This window comes from Mustelus asterias, chromosome 9, assembly GCF_964213995.1.
Source record: "Mustelus asterias chromosome 9, sMusAst1.hap1.1, whole genome shotgun sequence".
In the NCBI taxonomy this organism is placed as follows: Eukaryota; Metazoa; Chordata; class Chondrichthyes; order Carcharhiniformes; family Triakidae; genus Mustelus; species Mustelus asterias.
In genome coordinates, this window is record NC_135809.1 from 111,313,153 (window position 1) to 111,329,170 (window position 16,018).

The 16,018-nt window shown below is 48.8% G+C and overlaps 1 protein-coding gene across 10 annotated transcripts in view; it reads left to right on the forward strand.

Annotated features, from left to right (window-relative positions):
- Positions 1-16,018, forward strand: part of LOC144498931 (AMP deaminase 3-like) — a 59,908-nt gene that overhangs the window by 11,873 nt on the left and 32,017 nt on the right. For all 10 annotated transcript variants that reach the window (XM_078220860.1, XM_078220855.1, XM_078220854.1 and 7 more), the window contains exons 3-6: positions 2,822-3,020; positions 7,939-8,104; positions 10,187-10,406; positions 12,247-12,376. In XM_078220860.1, the coding sequence (XP_078076986.1) occupies positions 2,822-3,020; positions 7,939-8,104; positions 10,187-10,406; positions 12,247-12,376 (715 nt within the window). The remainder of the gene's footprint in view (positions 1-2,821; positions 3,021-7,938; positions 8,105-10,186; positions 10,407-12,246; positions 12,377-16,018) is intronic.

Consider the following 16,018-nt stretch of genomic DNA (forward strand, 5'->3'; position numbering starts at 1 on the left):
ATTCTGTATCTAACCTGTGAGATACCTGTCAAGGGAGTGTTTGATGGGGACAGTATAGAGGGAGCTTTACTCTGTATCTAAATCGTGATGTAGCTGCCTTGGGAGTGTTTGAGAGCACAGTGTCGAGAGAGCTTTACTCTGTGTCTAACCCTGTAATGTACCTGTCATGGGAGTGTTTGAGAGTAAGAAGTTTAACAACACCAGGTTAAAGTCCAACAGGTTTATTTGGTAGCAAAAGCCACACAAGCTTTCGAGGCTCTGAGCCCCTTCTTCAGGTGAGTGGGAATTCTGTTCACAAACAGAACTTATAAGACACAGACTCAATTTACATGAATAATGGTTGGAATGCGAATACTTACAACTAATCCAGTCTTTAAGAAACAAAACAATGGGAGTGGAGAGAGCATCAAGACAGGCTAAAAAGATGTGTATTGTCTCCAGACAAGACAGCCAGTGAAACTCTGCAGGTCCACGCAACTGTGGGAGTTACAAATAGTGTGACATAAATTCTGATTCTAGGATCGCATGATAAAGACTCAGGAGGAAAAAAGCAGAAATATTTATGTGAAATAGTGTGACATAAACCCAATATCCCGGTTGAGGCCGTCCTTGTGTGTGCGGAACCTGGCTATCAGTTTCTGCTCCGCGACTCTGCGCTGTCGTGTGTCGCGAAGGCCGCCTTGGAGAACGCTTACCCGAATATCAGAGGCCGAATGCCCGTGACCGCTGAAGTGCTCCCCAACAGGAAGAGAACAGTCTTGCCTGGTGATTGTCGAGCGGTGTTCATTCATCCGTTGTCGCAGCATCTGCATAGTTTCCCCAATGTACCATGCCTCGGGACATCCTTTCTTGCAGCGTATCAGGTAGACAACGTTGGCCGAGTTGCAAGAGTATGTACCGTGTACCTGGTGGATGGTGTTCTCACGTGAGATGATGGCATCTGTGTCGATGATCCGGCACGTCTTGCAGAGGTTGCTGTGGCAGGGTTGTGTGGTGTCTTGGTCACTGTTCTCCTGAAGGCTGGGTAGTTTGCTGCGGACAATGGTCTGTTTGAGGTTGTGCGGTTGTTTGAGAGCACAGTTTAGAGAGAGCTTTACTCTATCTAACCCTGTAATGTACCTGTCATGGGAGTGTTTGAGAGCACAGTGTAGAGGGAGCTTTACTCTGTATCTTACCCATTATGTACCTGTCATGGGAGTGTTTGATAGCACAGTACAGAGGGAGATTTACTCTGCATCTAACCCCATGAAATACCTTTCGGGGTTGGTTTAGCTCAGTTGGCTGGACAGCTACTTAGTGATGCAGAGCGATGCCAACAGCATGGGTTCAATTCCCATACCGGCTGAGGTTATTCATGAAGCCCTCGTCTTCTCAATGTTGCCCCTCGCCTGAGGTGTGGTGATCCTCAGGTTAAATCACCACCAGTCACACCTGTGATCATCTGGGATTATGGCGACTTTTACTTTATACCTGTTATGGGAGTGTTTGATGGTACCAGTCGCAGGATCTTTACTCTCATGATGAAACGACCATGGAAGTGTTTAATGCGCAGTTTAGAGGGAACTTTACAGAACACAGAGTTTTTCTACCTGATAAATTCTGTAAATTCCCATCTGAGTGGGGCAGAGTTGAGGCTCTTGTCACTCAAACCATCTCTCCCTCCCTATGAAAAAGTAGGTTCACAGTAAAAGTTTTCCTGTTATTTGACAAAGAAATAAATGACCTCCATTTGTTTTATGATCCCTCCACTACTTTTCTTCAGCACACAGTACATCTGTGCTCGCTGGCCCTCACTGAGTCCCAATCTGGGCTCAATTCTAAAATTCTCACTATTTTCAAATCCTCCGTGACTTTGTCCTCTCCCTATCTCTGTGATCTCCTTCCATCCTACAATCCCCTGGGTTATCTGCACCCATCTAGTTCTGGCCTCTTGGGCATCCCCGATTTTAATTGATCCACCTGTACCTTCAGCTATCTGGGTCCTGAGCTCTGGACATCCCTCCTGAAACTTCTTTGACCATGTTTTCAGTGACCTGTCCTCGTATCTCCATTATTATAGAATCCCTACAGTGCAGAAGAGGCCATTCAGCCCATTGAGCCTGACCAACTAACAATCCCACCCGGGCTCTATCCCCGTAACCCCACGTATTTACCCTTATAATCTCCCTGACACTAAGGGGCAATTTAGCTTGGCCAATCCAGCTAACCCGTGCATCTTTGGACTGTGGGAAGAAACCAGAGCATCCGGAGAAACCACGCAGACATGGGGAGAACGTGCAAACTCCACACAGACAGTGACCCGAGGCCAGAATTGAACCCGGGTCCCTGGTGCTATGAGGCAGCTGTGCTAACCACTGTGCCACCATGCTGTCCCAATATTTTTTTAAAGTTACTACTCCTTCCTGTGAAGTCCCTTGGCATGTTAGAGGTGCTACATAAATGCAGGTAGTTGTGGTTGTTGGATTGTCACCTGATCCAAGCGCCAATTCTTTTTTCAGTATTGAATTTTAAACAAACAGCCTTTGATTTGATTTATTATTGGCACATGTATTAGTATACAGTGAAAAGTATTGTTTCTTGCACGCTATAAACAGACAAAGCATACCGTTCGCAGAGAAGGAAAGGAGAGAGTGCAGAATGTAGTGTTACAGTCAAAGCTAGGGTGTAGCGAAAGATCAAGGTAGTGCGAGGTAGGTCCCACAAAGTATCTGAATATTGCAGCAAGTTGGAGATTTACTGTCACTTGTAACAGCTTTCCTTTTGGATGGCAGATGGCCCCTCAATCATCTTCCTCTTTCTTTGTGACCTTCTCTTTTCCCAGGAAGAAGAGTCTGAGGCTGATTCGATCCCATTCGTTGTCCTTGCAGATCCCAACTTCCGATGTGAATTTCCCACTGGGGGATTCCCCGTCCTTGACCCCACAGACGCCCATTCAAAGTGTTCCTTTGTTTGGAATACAGCTGCCCTACGACGTGCCTGAGTTCCAGCGAGTGACCATTACTGGAGACTACTGCGCAGGGGTAATGAGCACATCACTACACTCAAACATACATATGAACATATAGATTAGGATTGGAGTAGGCCACTCAATCCCTCGAGCCTGCCCTGCTATTCAATAAGATCATGGCTGACCGGACTGGAACTTCAGCCCCACATTCCTGCCTACCCCCGATAACCTTTCATCCCCTTGCTTATCAAGAATCCATCCACCTGTGCCTTAAAAATATCAAAAGGCTTTGCTTCTGCCATCTTTTGAGGAAGAGATTTCCAAAGACTATGATCCACATGAGGAGAAAACAATTTTCCCCAATAACCATTTAAGTGGCATCTTAACAAATACCTTCTGGAAATTAAAGGACAGTACAACCACCAGTCCACCTTTATCCACTGCATATGTTACTTCTTTAAAGAACTCCAATGAATTGGTTCAACCTGATTTCCCTTTCACAAAACCATGTTGACTCTGCCTGATTACCTTGAGTTTTTCTAAGCGCCCTGCAATAACGGCCGGAATATTTCCAAGGCCATTCATTCCGGTGGGACGGCACGGGCGGCATGGTGGCAGAATGGCCAGCACTACTGCCTCACAGAGCCAGGGACCTGGGTTCAATTCCGGCCTCGGGTCACTGTTTGTGCGGAGTCTGCACATTCTCCCCGTGTCTGCGTGGGTTTTCTCTGGGTGCTCCGGTTTCCTCCCGCAGTCCGAAAGATGTGCAGGTTAGGTTTGATTTGGCCATGCTAAATTGCCCCCTTAGTGTCAGGGGAATTAGCAGGGTAGATATGTGGGGTTACGGGGATAGGGCCAAGATGGGATTGTTGTCAGTGCAGGCTCGATGGGCTGAATGGTCTCCTGCACTGTAGGGATTCTATGATTCTCCGGTCCCACTGCTGAGTGCCAAATTCTCCGTCCTCACTTGTAGCAGCAGGGAGGCATGAACAGTCGGAAGATTCCGACCCACATCTTTAATAATAAATTTCCCTAAGATACGTGTGAAGCCAACTGGCCTGTAGTTTCCTGCTTTGTCTCCCTCCCTTTCTGAAAGGAGTAACAGTCGCCGTTTTAATAAATCCTCAGCTTTGTTTTCATATTGCTGCAGATCCTCACCCTTCCCTGTCCCTGGAACATCCATGATGTGGAGATGCCAGCGTTGGACTGGGGTAAACACAGTAAGAAGTCTCACAACATCAGGTTAAAGTCCAACAGGTTTATTTGGTAGCACAAGCCACTAGCTTTCGGAGCGCTGCTCCTTCATCAGGTGAGTGGGAGTTCTGTTCACAAACAGGGCATATAAAGACACAAACTCAATTTACAAAATAATGGTTGGAATGCGAGTCTTTACAGGTAATCAAGTCTGAAAGGTACAGGCAATGTGAGTGGAGAGAGGGTTAAGCACAGGTTAAAGAGATGTGTATTGTCTCCAGCCAGGACAGTTAGTGAGATTTTGCAAGCCCAGGCAAGTCGTGGGGGTTACAGATCGTGTGACATGATCCCAAGATCCCGGTTGAGGCCGTCCTCATGTGTGCGGAACTTGGCTGTCAGTCTCTGCTCAGCGACTCTGCGTTGTCGTGTGTCGTGAAGGCCGCCTTGGAGAACGCTTACCCGAAGATCAGAGGCCGAATGCCCGTGACCGCTGAAGTGTTCTCCAATAGGAAGAGAACACTCTTGCCTTGACAACGGATGAATGAACACCGCTCGACAATCACCAGGCAAGAGTGTTCTCTTCCTGTTGGGGAACACTTCAGCGGTCACAGGCATTCAGCCTCTGATCTTCGGGTAAGCATTCTCCAAGGCGGCTTTCACGACACATGACAATGCAGAGTCGCTGAGCAGAAACTGATAGCCAAGTTCCACACACATGAGGACGGCCTCGACCGGATTCATGTCACACTATCTGTAACCCCCACGACTTGCCTGGGCTTGCAAAATCTCACTAACTGTCCTGTCTGGAGACAATACACACCTCTTTAACCTGTGCTTAACCCTCTCTCCACTCACATTGTCTGTACCTTTAAGACTTGATTACCTGTAAAGACTCGCATTCCAACCATTATTTTGTAAATTGAGTTTGTGTCTTTATATGCCTTGTTTGTGAAAAGAATTCCCACTTACCTGATGAAGGGGCAGCGCTCCAAATGCTAGTGGCTTGTGCTACCAAATAAACCTGTTGGACTTTAACCTGGTGTTGTGAGACTTCTTACTGTGGAATATCCTCCAGCCCTACAACCTCCCAGGATAGTTGTGTTTCACCAGTTCTGAGATTTTTGAGCATCCACCATTAAGTAGCTGGACTTTCAGTTGCGTGAGTTCTGGAATTCCCTCACTAAATCTTTCCAACTCTCCTAATAAGGGATAAACCTGTTAGAACTGAAGTGAGGAGAAACTTCTTCACCCAGAGGGTGGTGAATGTGTGGAATTCACGACCACAGAATGTAGCTGAGGCCAAATTGTGTGATTTCAAGAATAAATTAGATGCAGCTCTTGGGGCTAAAGGGATCAAGGGATATGGAGGGAAGGTGGGATATTGAATTTGATGATCAGCCATGATCAAAATGAATGGTGGGGTAGGCTCGAAGGGCTGAATGGCCTACTCCTGCCTCTAGGTTCTATGTTTCCTCCTTCTAAGGTGCTGCTTAAAAGCTGAAATAAAAACAAAGTTCTGGAAATACTCAGCAGGTCTGGCGCAGCGTCTGTGGAGAGAGAGGCAGAGTTAACATTTTGAGTTAAATATGACTCCGCTTCATGCTGAGTTCTGAAAAAGAGTTGATTCTTTGATCAAGTATTTGGTCATCTGTTGACATCTCCTTAAGTGGCTTTGTTTGATAAAGATGGATAGGCTTTTGGGTATTAAGCGATATGGGGATAGTGAGAGAAGGTGGAGTTGAGATAGAAGATCGGCCATGGTCTATTGAATGACGGAGCAGGATTGAAGGGCCAAATGGCCTTCTCCGTTTTCTGCCTCTTATGTTCCTATGAACTGAAATTTGCATCCTTGTTATCTGACGAATAGAGATTAACAATCGTTGCTCTACATGGGGGATGAGCACCAGAAATTCCAAGGGATGTTCACACATACCCTCATCCAAATCGGCAGACTGCAAATTCAGACTAGAATGATGGTCCAAGTTATTTATAAGTTGGAAGATTTACAGGAATTCATAGGGTAACCAGCAACCAACATGATACATCCAGTCCAAGATCATAGATACTCTTCTGCGCTTCACGAAAAAGGACTGTGGACGGGATTTTCCAGCTGTGCTTGCATCAAGACTGGAAAATCCCACCCAAGGTCAGCGGACCTTTGTATGGTCCTTGTCCCACCTGCTATGATTCCTACAGACAATGGCGGGATGGGAATATTCTGCCCTGTGGGTCATCGGCTGCAAGTGGCTGGAATGGAAGAAAGCGGTTGAGGAACGCGGGGTAACTTATAGGGAAATATGCAGGGAATACGCAAGATAATGGGGGTGTGCAGAGCAAGCAGGGGATGTTCAAGATAATGGGGGTGTGCAGGGGAAGCAGGAGACGCCCAAATGGGATGGCTCACAATAATGACCAGAACTGATGCAGGCACAGTTAAATTCAGCTGGAATTCTGCCCGTGTTGGATAATTGAATGATTAACCATCTGTTCGACTCAAGTAGGTGAGGTGCGAACGGCAGATCAGTCGACTTAGAGAGAGAATCAAGATATCAACTTAGCCCTCCCTCCAATCCACAAACCCAATCTGCATTACTATCTCAAACTGGATTGGTCACAACATCATTCAGTCTTCTGAGACAATTAATGGATGAATCCAGGCAACACTCTCGAATGCCAAAAAACAGTCCCCCCTCTTTGCCCCATTGAGAAATCTCGTGAAATAATTTTTTTTTAAATGGTCTCCTCTACCCCCCCCCCCCCCCATCCCCACTAATTAAATCCTGAAAATACTTTTGATAGAAGTGTGCTTATTTTCAAACATTTATTCCAAGCACTAATCTAAAGTTCCCATGGACTGTGTACTTGGTTTGTATTTCATTTACAAATTTACACTTATAAATTTAGCAGTGTTATTCTTGAGTTAAATAAACATAGTGCAGTTTATTTATTATTGTTCCTGTGCAAATCTGATTAGAATTTATTAGTGCAATACAAAAGAAGGGAACTAGGTAAGTCACCAAGTTGGAATTACATTGAATTATATAGAGTTTTTTCATGTATTAATTCTAGGGATGTGAGTATCGCTGGCAAGATGAGTCACCATCTTGTACACAACCGAGTATCTTGCTGGGCCATTTCAGAGAGCTATTAAGACAATTACACTGCTGTGAGTTTAGGGTTGCATGTTGCCTTCGACCAGGCAAGGATGGCTGGCTTCCTGCCCTAACGGACATTGGTGAACCAAATGAGGCTTTGGGGCAATTCCAGTGTTTCAATGCTCACCGTTAGTTTTGCAGCAAAGAAACAAACCATTTAGCAAGTCAGCTGGTGTTTCTGCTCTTCGCACCCTCCCTCCTCTGTCTAATCATTGGACAATGTAAACTGGGAGTTTAAAGGCCAGTTTAAAGGTAGGGCTGGGAAGATTGGGGGGAGACTGGCACAGTCCGGGGAGGTGTTGAAAAAGGAGTCTTCACTCAAAGCGTTGTGAATCTGTGAAATTCCTGCCCAGTGAAGCAGTTGAGGCTACCTCATTGAATGTTTTTACGGCAAGGATAGATACATTTCTGAACAGTAAAGGAATTAAGGGTTATGGTGAGTGGGGCGGGTAAGTGGAGCTGAGTCCACGAAAAGATCAGCCATGACCTTATTGAATGGCAGAGCAGGCTCGAGGGGCCAGATGGCCGACTCCTGCTCCTAGTTCTTGCGTTCTTATGTTCTTGATTTTTGATCAAAGAGGGTGTAGAAAGAAAGAAGAGAGTGTGAACTACCCTAATAGGTTTCAATTCTGTCTGACCCAGATCACCGTGGAGGACTATGAACACGCTGCGAGAGGACTGATAAAAGCCTTGTTCATTCGTAAGAAGTACATGCGTCTTGCCTACCAGCTATTCCCCAGAACAACAGGACAGTACCTACAATCAGTTGAAAATGATCAGTGGCTAGAGGAAGATGAAGTTCTGCCAGGTAAATCAGTGTGAGCGTGTGTTTGTGGGTGTGTGTGTAATTGGGGAGTATGTTTTGTGTTTAAGTGAGAGTGTCAGTGCAACTGGGGAGTATGTATGTGTGTTTGAATGTGTATTTCTGTGTGCGTCTGTGTATTTTTGTGTGTATTTAGAAGGTGTTTATGTGTATGTATATCTGTTGTTAGGAAATAGAGACAATGTAAATAATTTATATACTTTTTGGGGTGTTAGACATGAAGTATATATTTAAGTTTAATTTGTGTTTCTGCATTTGTGTTCTTAGAAAGGGTTACAACTTCAGTTTGGCCTCATGTTAAACAAAGGTACCTGAAAGTCTGTAGGTTTAGTTTCACTTTAAACTTTACCTACATTGTATTGAAGCTTTTACGATGTAAAAACAATTACAGGGTTTTTAAAAACTAAGCTGTTGCTTAGCAACCAGAGGCTCACACCAAAAAGCAGAACTACTTTTTTCAGATTGGAACCAGGCTAGACAGCAACCCAGACATTCCTATGCAGGCCCAAGGACAAGTTGACCATATTAAGTTACCACAGTGCATGGCGGTGCAAATAAATTAAAAATGACCAATGAATAGTCCATCCACGGCAAGAAAAATTGAAGGGAACATTAGCTGTGGGACTGGAAGAGGCTATAGAGGTGGGGAGGGTTGAGGCCATGGAGGGAAATTTGAAAACAAGGATAAGAGTTTTAAAATCAAAGTGTTGCTTATCCAGGGAATACAAAAACTCGAAGGAACACAAACAAGTTCATGCAGCCTCTCCTGATAATTTAACTTCTTAAGCTTAGCATCAACTTTCATAAAGATCTGACACAGTTACACTTTGGCAAGCAAGGAGACGTGTCTTGGGTAATCCTGGAGTGTTAGACCAACATCAACAGAGAGCAGGGAGTGAGTGTGAGCCGATTGAATAACCCAGTGTTAGCGATTCAGGCTCTGAGTAATTGGAGGCATGACATCTGCTGAGTGTTGGGGGAAACAGGTGACTTTGGACCTCTGGGGCTGAAATTTATGGCTCGCCCAGGAATGGAATGGCAGGTTTTGAGGGGGTGGAGGGGGGGCTATAAAATCGGCAACTTTGCCAACAGTGCCATTGTCAACCCACCTGCCCCCACCGCTCTGCAATTTTGCCTGCGGCAGGGCAGGCATTGGGAAGCCTCCCCATGATCCAGTTGAGGCCCTCAAGTAGCCAATTAATGACCACTTATGACCCCCCCCCCCCCCCCCCACCGCTGTTGGGATTTTACCCACAGCCATGTTTCACTGGGCAGACTGGTGGCAGGATAAGGAGGGTGGCTCCTGTACAGTGTCCTATGATCTTTGGAAGCCTTCCTAAGGTACTCCTCTCCCACGTTACCCTGCCCTGTCCACCCTGACATAGCCCCCACACCTCATCCCACGCTCGCCAGGGCCTGCCAGCCTGGCCCTGGTGAGACGCCAGGCTCCATGGCGACTCGCTTCCCTCTGCGATTGCTGCACCAGTGGTCACTGCTGGTGCCGCAGACTTGCTGCTCATCTGATTGGCCGGCAGCTCGAGGAGGTGGGTTTCTTCCTTGTTGGGGACGGAAGTCTTGCTTCCCACCAATTAATGACCTGTTAAATGGCTGCAGAGCAAGCCAGCCAAATTTGGGCAGTTCACCCCTGACGTGTATGTCACTGCACCAGAAAACCCCCACCCCCAGCATAAACTTCAGCCCACGGGTGGCACAGTGATTGGCACTACTGCCTCACAGCGCCAGGGACCTGGGTTCCGGCCAGGGGTCACTGTCTGTGTGGAGTTTGCACATTCTCCCCATGTCTGTGTGGGTTTCCTCCGGGTGCTCCGGTTTCCTTCCACAGTCCAAAGATTTGCGGGTTAGGTTGATTGGCCATGCAAAATTGACATGTCAGGGGACTAGCAGGGTTAATATGTGGGGTTGCGGGAATAGGGCCTGGATGGGATTGTGGTCGGTGCAGACTCGATGGGCCAAATGGCCTCCTTCTGCACTCTAGCGATTCTACTGGGTAGATTATTAATGGAAGCGGTGAACCGCAACTAACTGCTGTGTGCTCACATTGAACAGATTCCCATCCGCCCCCCCGGGACGGTGAGGATCCGTATGACCTCAATGACGCTCCAGACAATCTGGAATATGTGGCCAGGATGAAGGAAGGAATCATCTTTGTTTATGAAAATAAGGAGATGCTGGAACAGGATGAACCCAAAAGTCTTCCTTATCCGGATCTGCAGACCTTTACGCTGGACCTAAATCATGTGCTTGCCCTGATTGCAGATGGGCCCACGTAAGTACTGCCCTCCTGGGGGGATGAGGGAACTGTTGGAACAACCTCCTTTCACCAGAGATAATGAGGGTGATTCTCCCAGCCCATTGTGTTGCTCGAACAGCACAGCGGGCCGGGAGACTTCAGCGGAGGCCGTTTCGCGGGCTCCCCGCTGGGTGTCAGGGACTCCGCGAGTCTCCGCGGCTAAGACTTCGAGAGTAATCAGCTCCGTGCCAGAAATCGGTGTAGAACTGATTACCACATGGATATTGGGATTTCCATGTCAATAGCAAGCCCAGGACGGACTGAAGCATGCTAGGGTCTCTCTCCCCCCCCCACCCCCCCTCCCCCCCCCAGCCACAAGTGGTTCACTCCAGCGGGGTTCACAACTGCTCCCCATTAACAGGGAACAGTAGGCCGACCCCACTGGGTGGGAACAGAGGCCATTGAGGCAGTGCCAGCCTGGCACCCTGACACTGCCCAAGGGGCAAACTAACAATGCCCAAAGGCACCTTGGCACTACCCACCGGGCATCGGGCAGTGCCATGGGGGTGGGGCCAGAGGAGGCAGGGTCTATAGGGGTGGGGCCTGTTGGAGGGGGTGATCGGTGGGGCGGGGGGGGGGGGGTCTCACTGCCACTCCGCACGGAGAGCGCAGGCAGAGGGAAGGAGGATGGCAATTGGGGCTGGCCATCCGGGTGCGGCGGGGTGAGGGCGTCGGAGCCGCCGGGAGGGGGGACATCAAGGCTTGCCTGGGGAAGTTCAGGAGGCCAGCGATCGGAGGGTGGGGGGCTTTGCAAGGCCAGCGATGGGGATTGCAGAGCTGGCCAGTGATCGGGTTGACCAACGCTTGGGCTCTGATAGATCACACATGCGCAGTGGCCCGCTCAGCGCTATGCCGCCGGCCTCTCCAGCGGGAATAGGCCCCACCCCCAGATTGTCAGAGTGAATCCCACAAGGGAACTCTGTGATGCACGGTGTCGGAGAAATCACACTGAAAAAATCAGCGGACATTACTCACATTTTCCCGCAAATTGGGGACTTAGAATTTATTTTAGGAGAATTCCAGCAAACTTCTTTTTGAAAGTTTCTGAAAATGTTACTCTCCTGATTAGGAATTTTGCAATGTGCAGGAGAGAGACCCAATATGGACTTAATATACAGTAAGATAGAGCGAATTGTTCAGTGTTAATATGCTGTAGGATAGACAGGGTGTAGTGCAGTGTGTTAGTATACTGCAGGATAGACAGGGTGTAGTGCAGTGTGTTAGTTTTTTAGTTGCGGTTGCCTTTGCCTGGCTGTGTAGTGTGAATGTTATCTGCTATCTGTCAGTTGAGGTTTGGATTTTGTCTATTGCTTGCTGTTGGATGATATGTGCTGCTGCGCGGTCAGAGGAGTTTTGAATCCAGCTGAACACAGTATATTGAGCAGTTAACAGCCTTTAACTGATAATAAATTCAATCCTTTATTTGACATCGACAATGTGCGGTGAAAACCTGTCTCTTTTTACCATATTATTCAAAGTACCTGATTCGATTCAATGAAATTGACCCAGCATTAATGTTTCAATTCAAAATCTAGAGCTTTAAACTAAAGCATCAGAGTGCACCATGTAATTTCAGGGTGGGTTTTGTCCATACCCCCTCTCCCTTGGCATCCCATAATTATATACTGAGCTTTGGAGGAAAATGGGGGAGATTTGGGTGCAATGGGACAATTCCAAATTCAGGCTGAACACTTAGAAAAGGAAAAGAATGTTATTGAGTTAGAGAGTTCTTTTTGGGGTTTGAAGTTCATTTATGCAAGATGGGATTTCAATCGAATGTCTAAATTGCCCAGATCTAATCACACTTCTTTCACAGGAAGACATACTGCCACAGGAGGTTAAACTTCTTAGGATCAAAGTTCTACTTGCATGAGATGCTGAACGAAATGGCAGAACTTCGGGAGCTGAAGTGTGTGCCCCATCGGGATTTCTACAATGTCAGGAAGGTAACGCAGCCGGAGAGCTAAAGAGGAATATTATTTCCCACACCAGGAAATATCTGGGGCGGTACGACGGCACAGTGGTTAGCACTGCTGCCTCACAGCGCCAGGGACCCGGGTTCGATTCCCGGCTTGGGTCAATTGCCTGTGTGGAGTTTGCACATTCTCCTCGTGTCTGCGTGGGTTTCCTCCGGGTGCTCCGGTTTCCGCCCACAGTCTGAAAGACGTGCTGGTTAGGTGCATTGACCCGAACAGGCGCCGGATTGTGGCGACGAGGGGAATTCCACAATAACTTCATTGCGGTGTTAATGTAAGCCTTACTTTTGACTAATTAACTTTAACTTTTATCTGGGGCAGCCATGGAGGGGAGCATGTTCCTCCTTCCTGTGCAGATTGTGATCCTGTAACAGTTCTGAATATAAAATGAGTGACCAGTCAATGCTACGGGGAACTCAGGAGAAACCTCTTGATCCAGGGAGTTGTGAGGATGTGGAATTTGCTATCACAGAGGGTAATTGAGGAGACGTGTTGTTGGGAGCGGGTGTTCCATTCTATTTGGTAAGCCATACTCAGTACAATTCAACAGTACGATGTTACAGTGGTCTTCCCATAGCACTGTTGACAAGGCCGATATTTATTGTCCATCTCCAGTTGCACTGAGAAGCTGCAGGCAGCAGGATTATTTATTCCCGTCTGACTGATTCTTGCTGCGACTGCTGTCCGTAGCTACTCCGACCAGGAGATCTGCTGTTCTGGTATGGCACACTGTGTCGTTCTCACACATCCACTGTAGCTTGTCTGCAACCGCTTTGTGATGTCCATCATCCAACTACATCCAGGTCCCACCCCTCTTTCTGCTGCAGTCCAGTTTGCCCTCCAGAAGAGATCTCTCAAATTTTCCCACTCTGAAGGGCCGAACTATTAAGCTGTCAGAGGGACAGTGCTGATGGAGTGCCGCACTGTAGGAGAGGAGTACTGAGGGAGCACTGCACTGTCAGAGGGTTCAGTACTGAGGGAGTGCTGCACTGTTCAGAGGGTCAGTACTGAGGGAGTGCTGCACTGTCAGAGGGTCAGTACTGAGGGAGTGCTGCACTGTCAGAGGGTCAGTACTGAGGGAGCGCTGCACTGTCAGAGGGTCAGTACTGAGGGAGTGCTGCACTGTCAGAGAGGGAGTGCTGAGTACTGGTGCTGTCTGAGGCAAGAGATGCATTGTCAGACATGCTGTATTTCAGGCGTTATGTTAATCCAAAGTGACCCACAAGATTTTAAGATGTATGAAGCAGGTGGATTCAGATTAATTGGTTACTTAATCTCATTGCTGCCCGTCAGATCTCATGTTACCCATAAATTGGGTCTTTTATTTTCTGTCCTGTGCTGGAATTAGTTTAATTGCTTTACATTTAACCCAAAGATATTAATCTATATGTGTTTTGAAGTAAACATGTCTTGGATATGTTGGGTCTATATTTAGATTTTGATCTGCTGACTGTCTGTGTGTAAACACTCCATGTGTCAACATTCCAGAATGGAAAATGAGAGAAACAGTTAACTGATGGATCCTTTCAACACTTGTCGAGGAGAGGAGGGAACTTGGGCTTGGAGCTGACAGGACCAGAAAATTTACATTGTGTAAATTACATCTGCTCTGTCCATGGAGGATTTAAACTTAATTAAAATAAATTGGAGAAGATCGCATTTTAAATAACAAACAAGGGTTTTAGATCTACTGTGAATTATTTTATTACCACTAACACACAGCGCGACTTCAAGCAAAGTTGAAGTTGAAATTCTCTGGGTGGTGGGATAAGAGTATTGTCTTCACCAGCAGCAAGGGCAAGAACTGAACCTGTGGAATCTCATTAAAACACAGGGGAAATGGGGTCTGTGCCCCCTCTCCAGAGGGGGAAATGGGGACTGTGCCCCCTCTCTAGAGGGGAAATGGGGTCTGTGCCCCCTCTCTAGAGGGGGAAATGGGGTCTGTGCCCCCCTCTCTAGAGGAGGAAATGGGGTCTGTGCCCCCCTCTCTAGAGGGGGAAATGGGGTCTGTGCCCCCTCTCTAGAGGGGGAAATGGGGTCTGTGCCCCCTCTCTAGAGGGGGAAATGGGGTCTGTGCCCCCTCTCTAGAGGGGGAAATGGGGTCTGTGCCCACCTCTCTAGAGGAGGAAATGGGGTCTGTGCCCCCCTCTCTAGAGGAGGAAATGGGGTCTGTGCCCCCCTCTCTAGAGGGGGAAATGGGGTCTGTGCCCCCCTCTCTAGAGGGGGAAATGGGGTCTGTGCCCCCCTCTCTAGAGGAGGAAATGGGGTCTGTGCCCCCCTCTCTAGAGGAGGAAATGGGGTCTGTGCCCCTCTCTAGAGGGGGAAATGGGGACTGTGCCCCTCTCTAGAGGGGGAAATGGGGACTGTGCCCCTCTCTAGAGGAGGCAATGGGGACTGTGCCCCCTCTCTAGAGGGGGAAATGGGGACTGTGCCCCCCTCTCTAGAGGGGGAAATGGGGACTGTGCCCCCCTCTCTAGAGGGGGAAATGGGGTCTGTGCCCCCCTCTCTAGAGGAGGAAATGGGGACTGTGCCCCCTCTCTAGAGGAGGCAATGGGGACTGTGCCCCCTCTCTAGAGGGGGAAATGGGGACTGTGCCCCTCTCTAGAGGGGGAAATGGGGTCTGTGCCCCCCTCTCTAGAGGAGGCAATGGGGACTGTGCCCCCTCTCTAGAGGGGGAAATGGGGTCTGTGCCCCCCTCTCTAGAGGAGGAAATGGGGACTGTGCCCTCTCTCTAGAGGAGGCAATGGGGACTGTGCCCCCTCTCTAGAGGGGGAAATGGGGACTGTGCCCCCTCTCTAGAGGGGGAAATGGGGACTGTGCCCCTCTCTAGAGGGGGAAATGGGGACTGTGCCCCTCTCTAGAGGGGGAAATGGGGACTGTGCCCCTCTCTAGAGGGGGAAATGGGGACTGTGCCCCTCTCTAGAGGGGGAAATGGGGACTGTGCCCCTCTCTAGAGGGGGAAATGGGGACTGTGCCCCCTCTCTAGAGGGGGAAATGGGGACTGTGCCCCCTCTCTAGAGGGGGAAATGGGGACTGTGCCCCCCTCTCTAGAGGGGGAAATGGGGACTGTGCCCCCTCTCTAGAGGGGGCAATGGGGACTGTGCCCCCTCTCTAGAGGAGGCAATGGGGACTGTGCCCCCTCTCTAGAGGGGGAAATGGGGACTGTGCCCCCCTCTCTAGAGGGGGAAATGGGGACTGTGCCCCTCTCTAGAGGGGGAAATGGGGTCTGTGCCCCCCTCTCTAGAGGAGGCAATGGGGACTGTGCCCCCTCTCTAGAGGGGGAAATGGGGACTGTGCCCCCTCTCTAGAGGGGGAAATGGGGTCTGTGCCCCCTCTCTAGAGGGGGAAATGGGGACTGTGCCCCTCTCTAGAGGGGGAAATGGGGTCTGTGCCCCCCTCTCTAGAGGGGGAAATGGGGACTGTGTCCCTCTCTAGAGGGGGAAATGGGGACTGTGTCCCTCTCTAGAGGGGGAAATGGGGACTGTGCCCCTCTCTAGAGGGGGAAATGGGGACTGTGCCCCTCTCTAGAGGAGGCAATGGGGACTGTGCCCCCTCTCTAGAGGGGGAAATGGGGACTGTCCCCCTCTCTAGAGGAGGCAATGGGGACTGTGC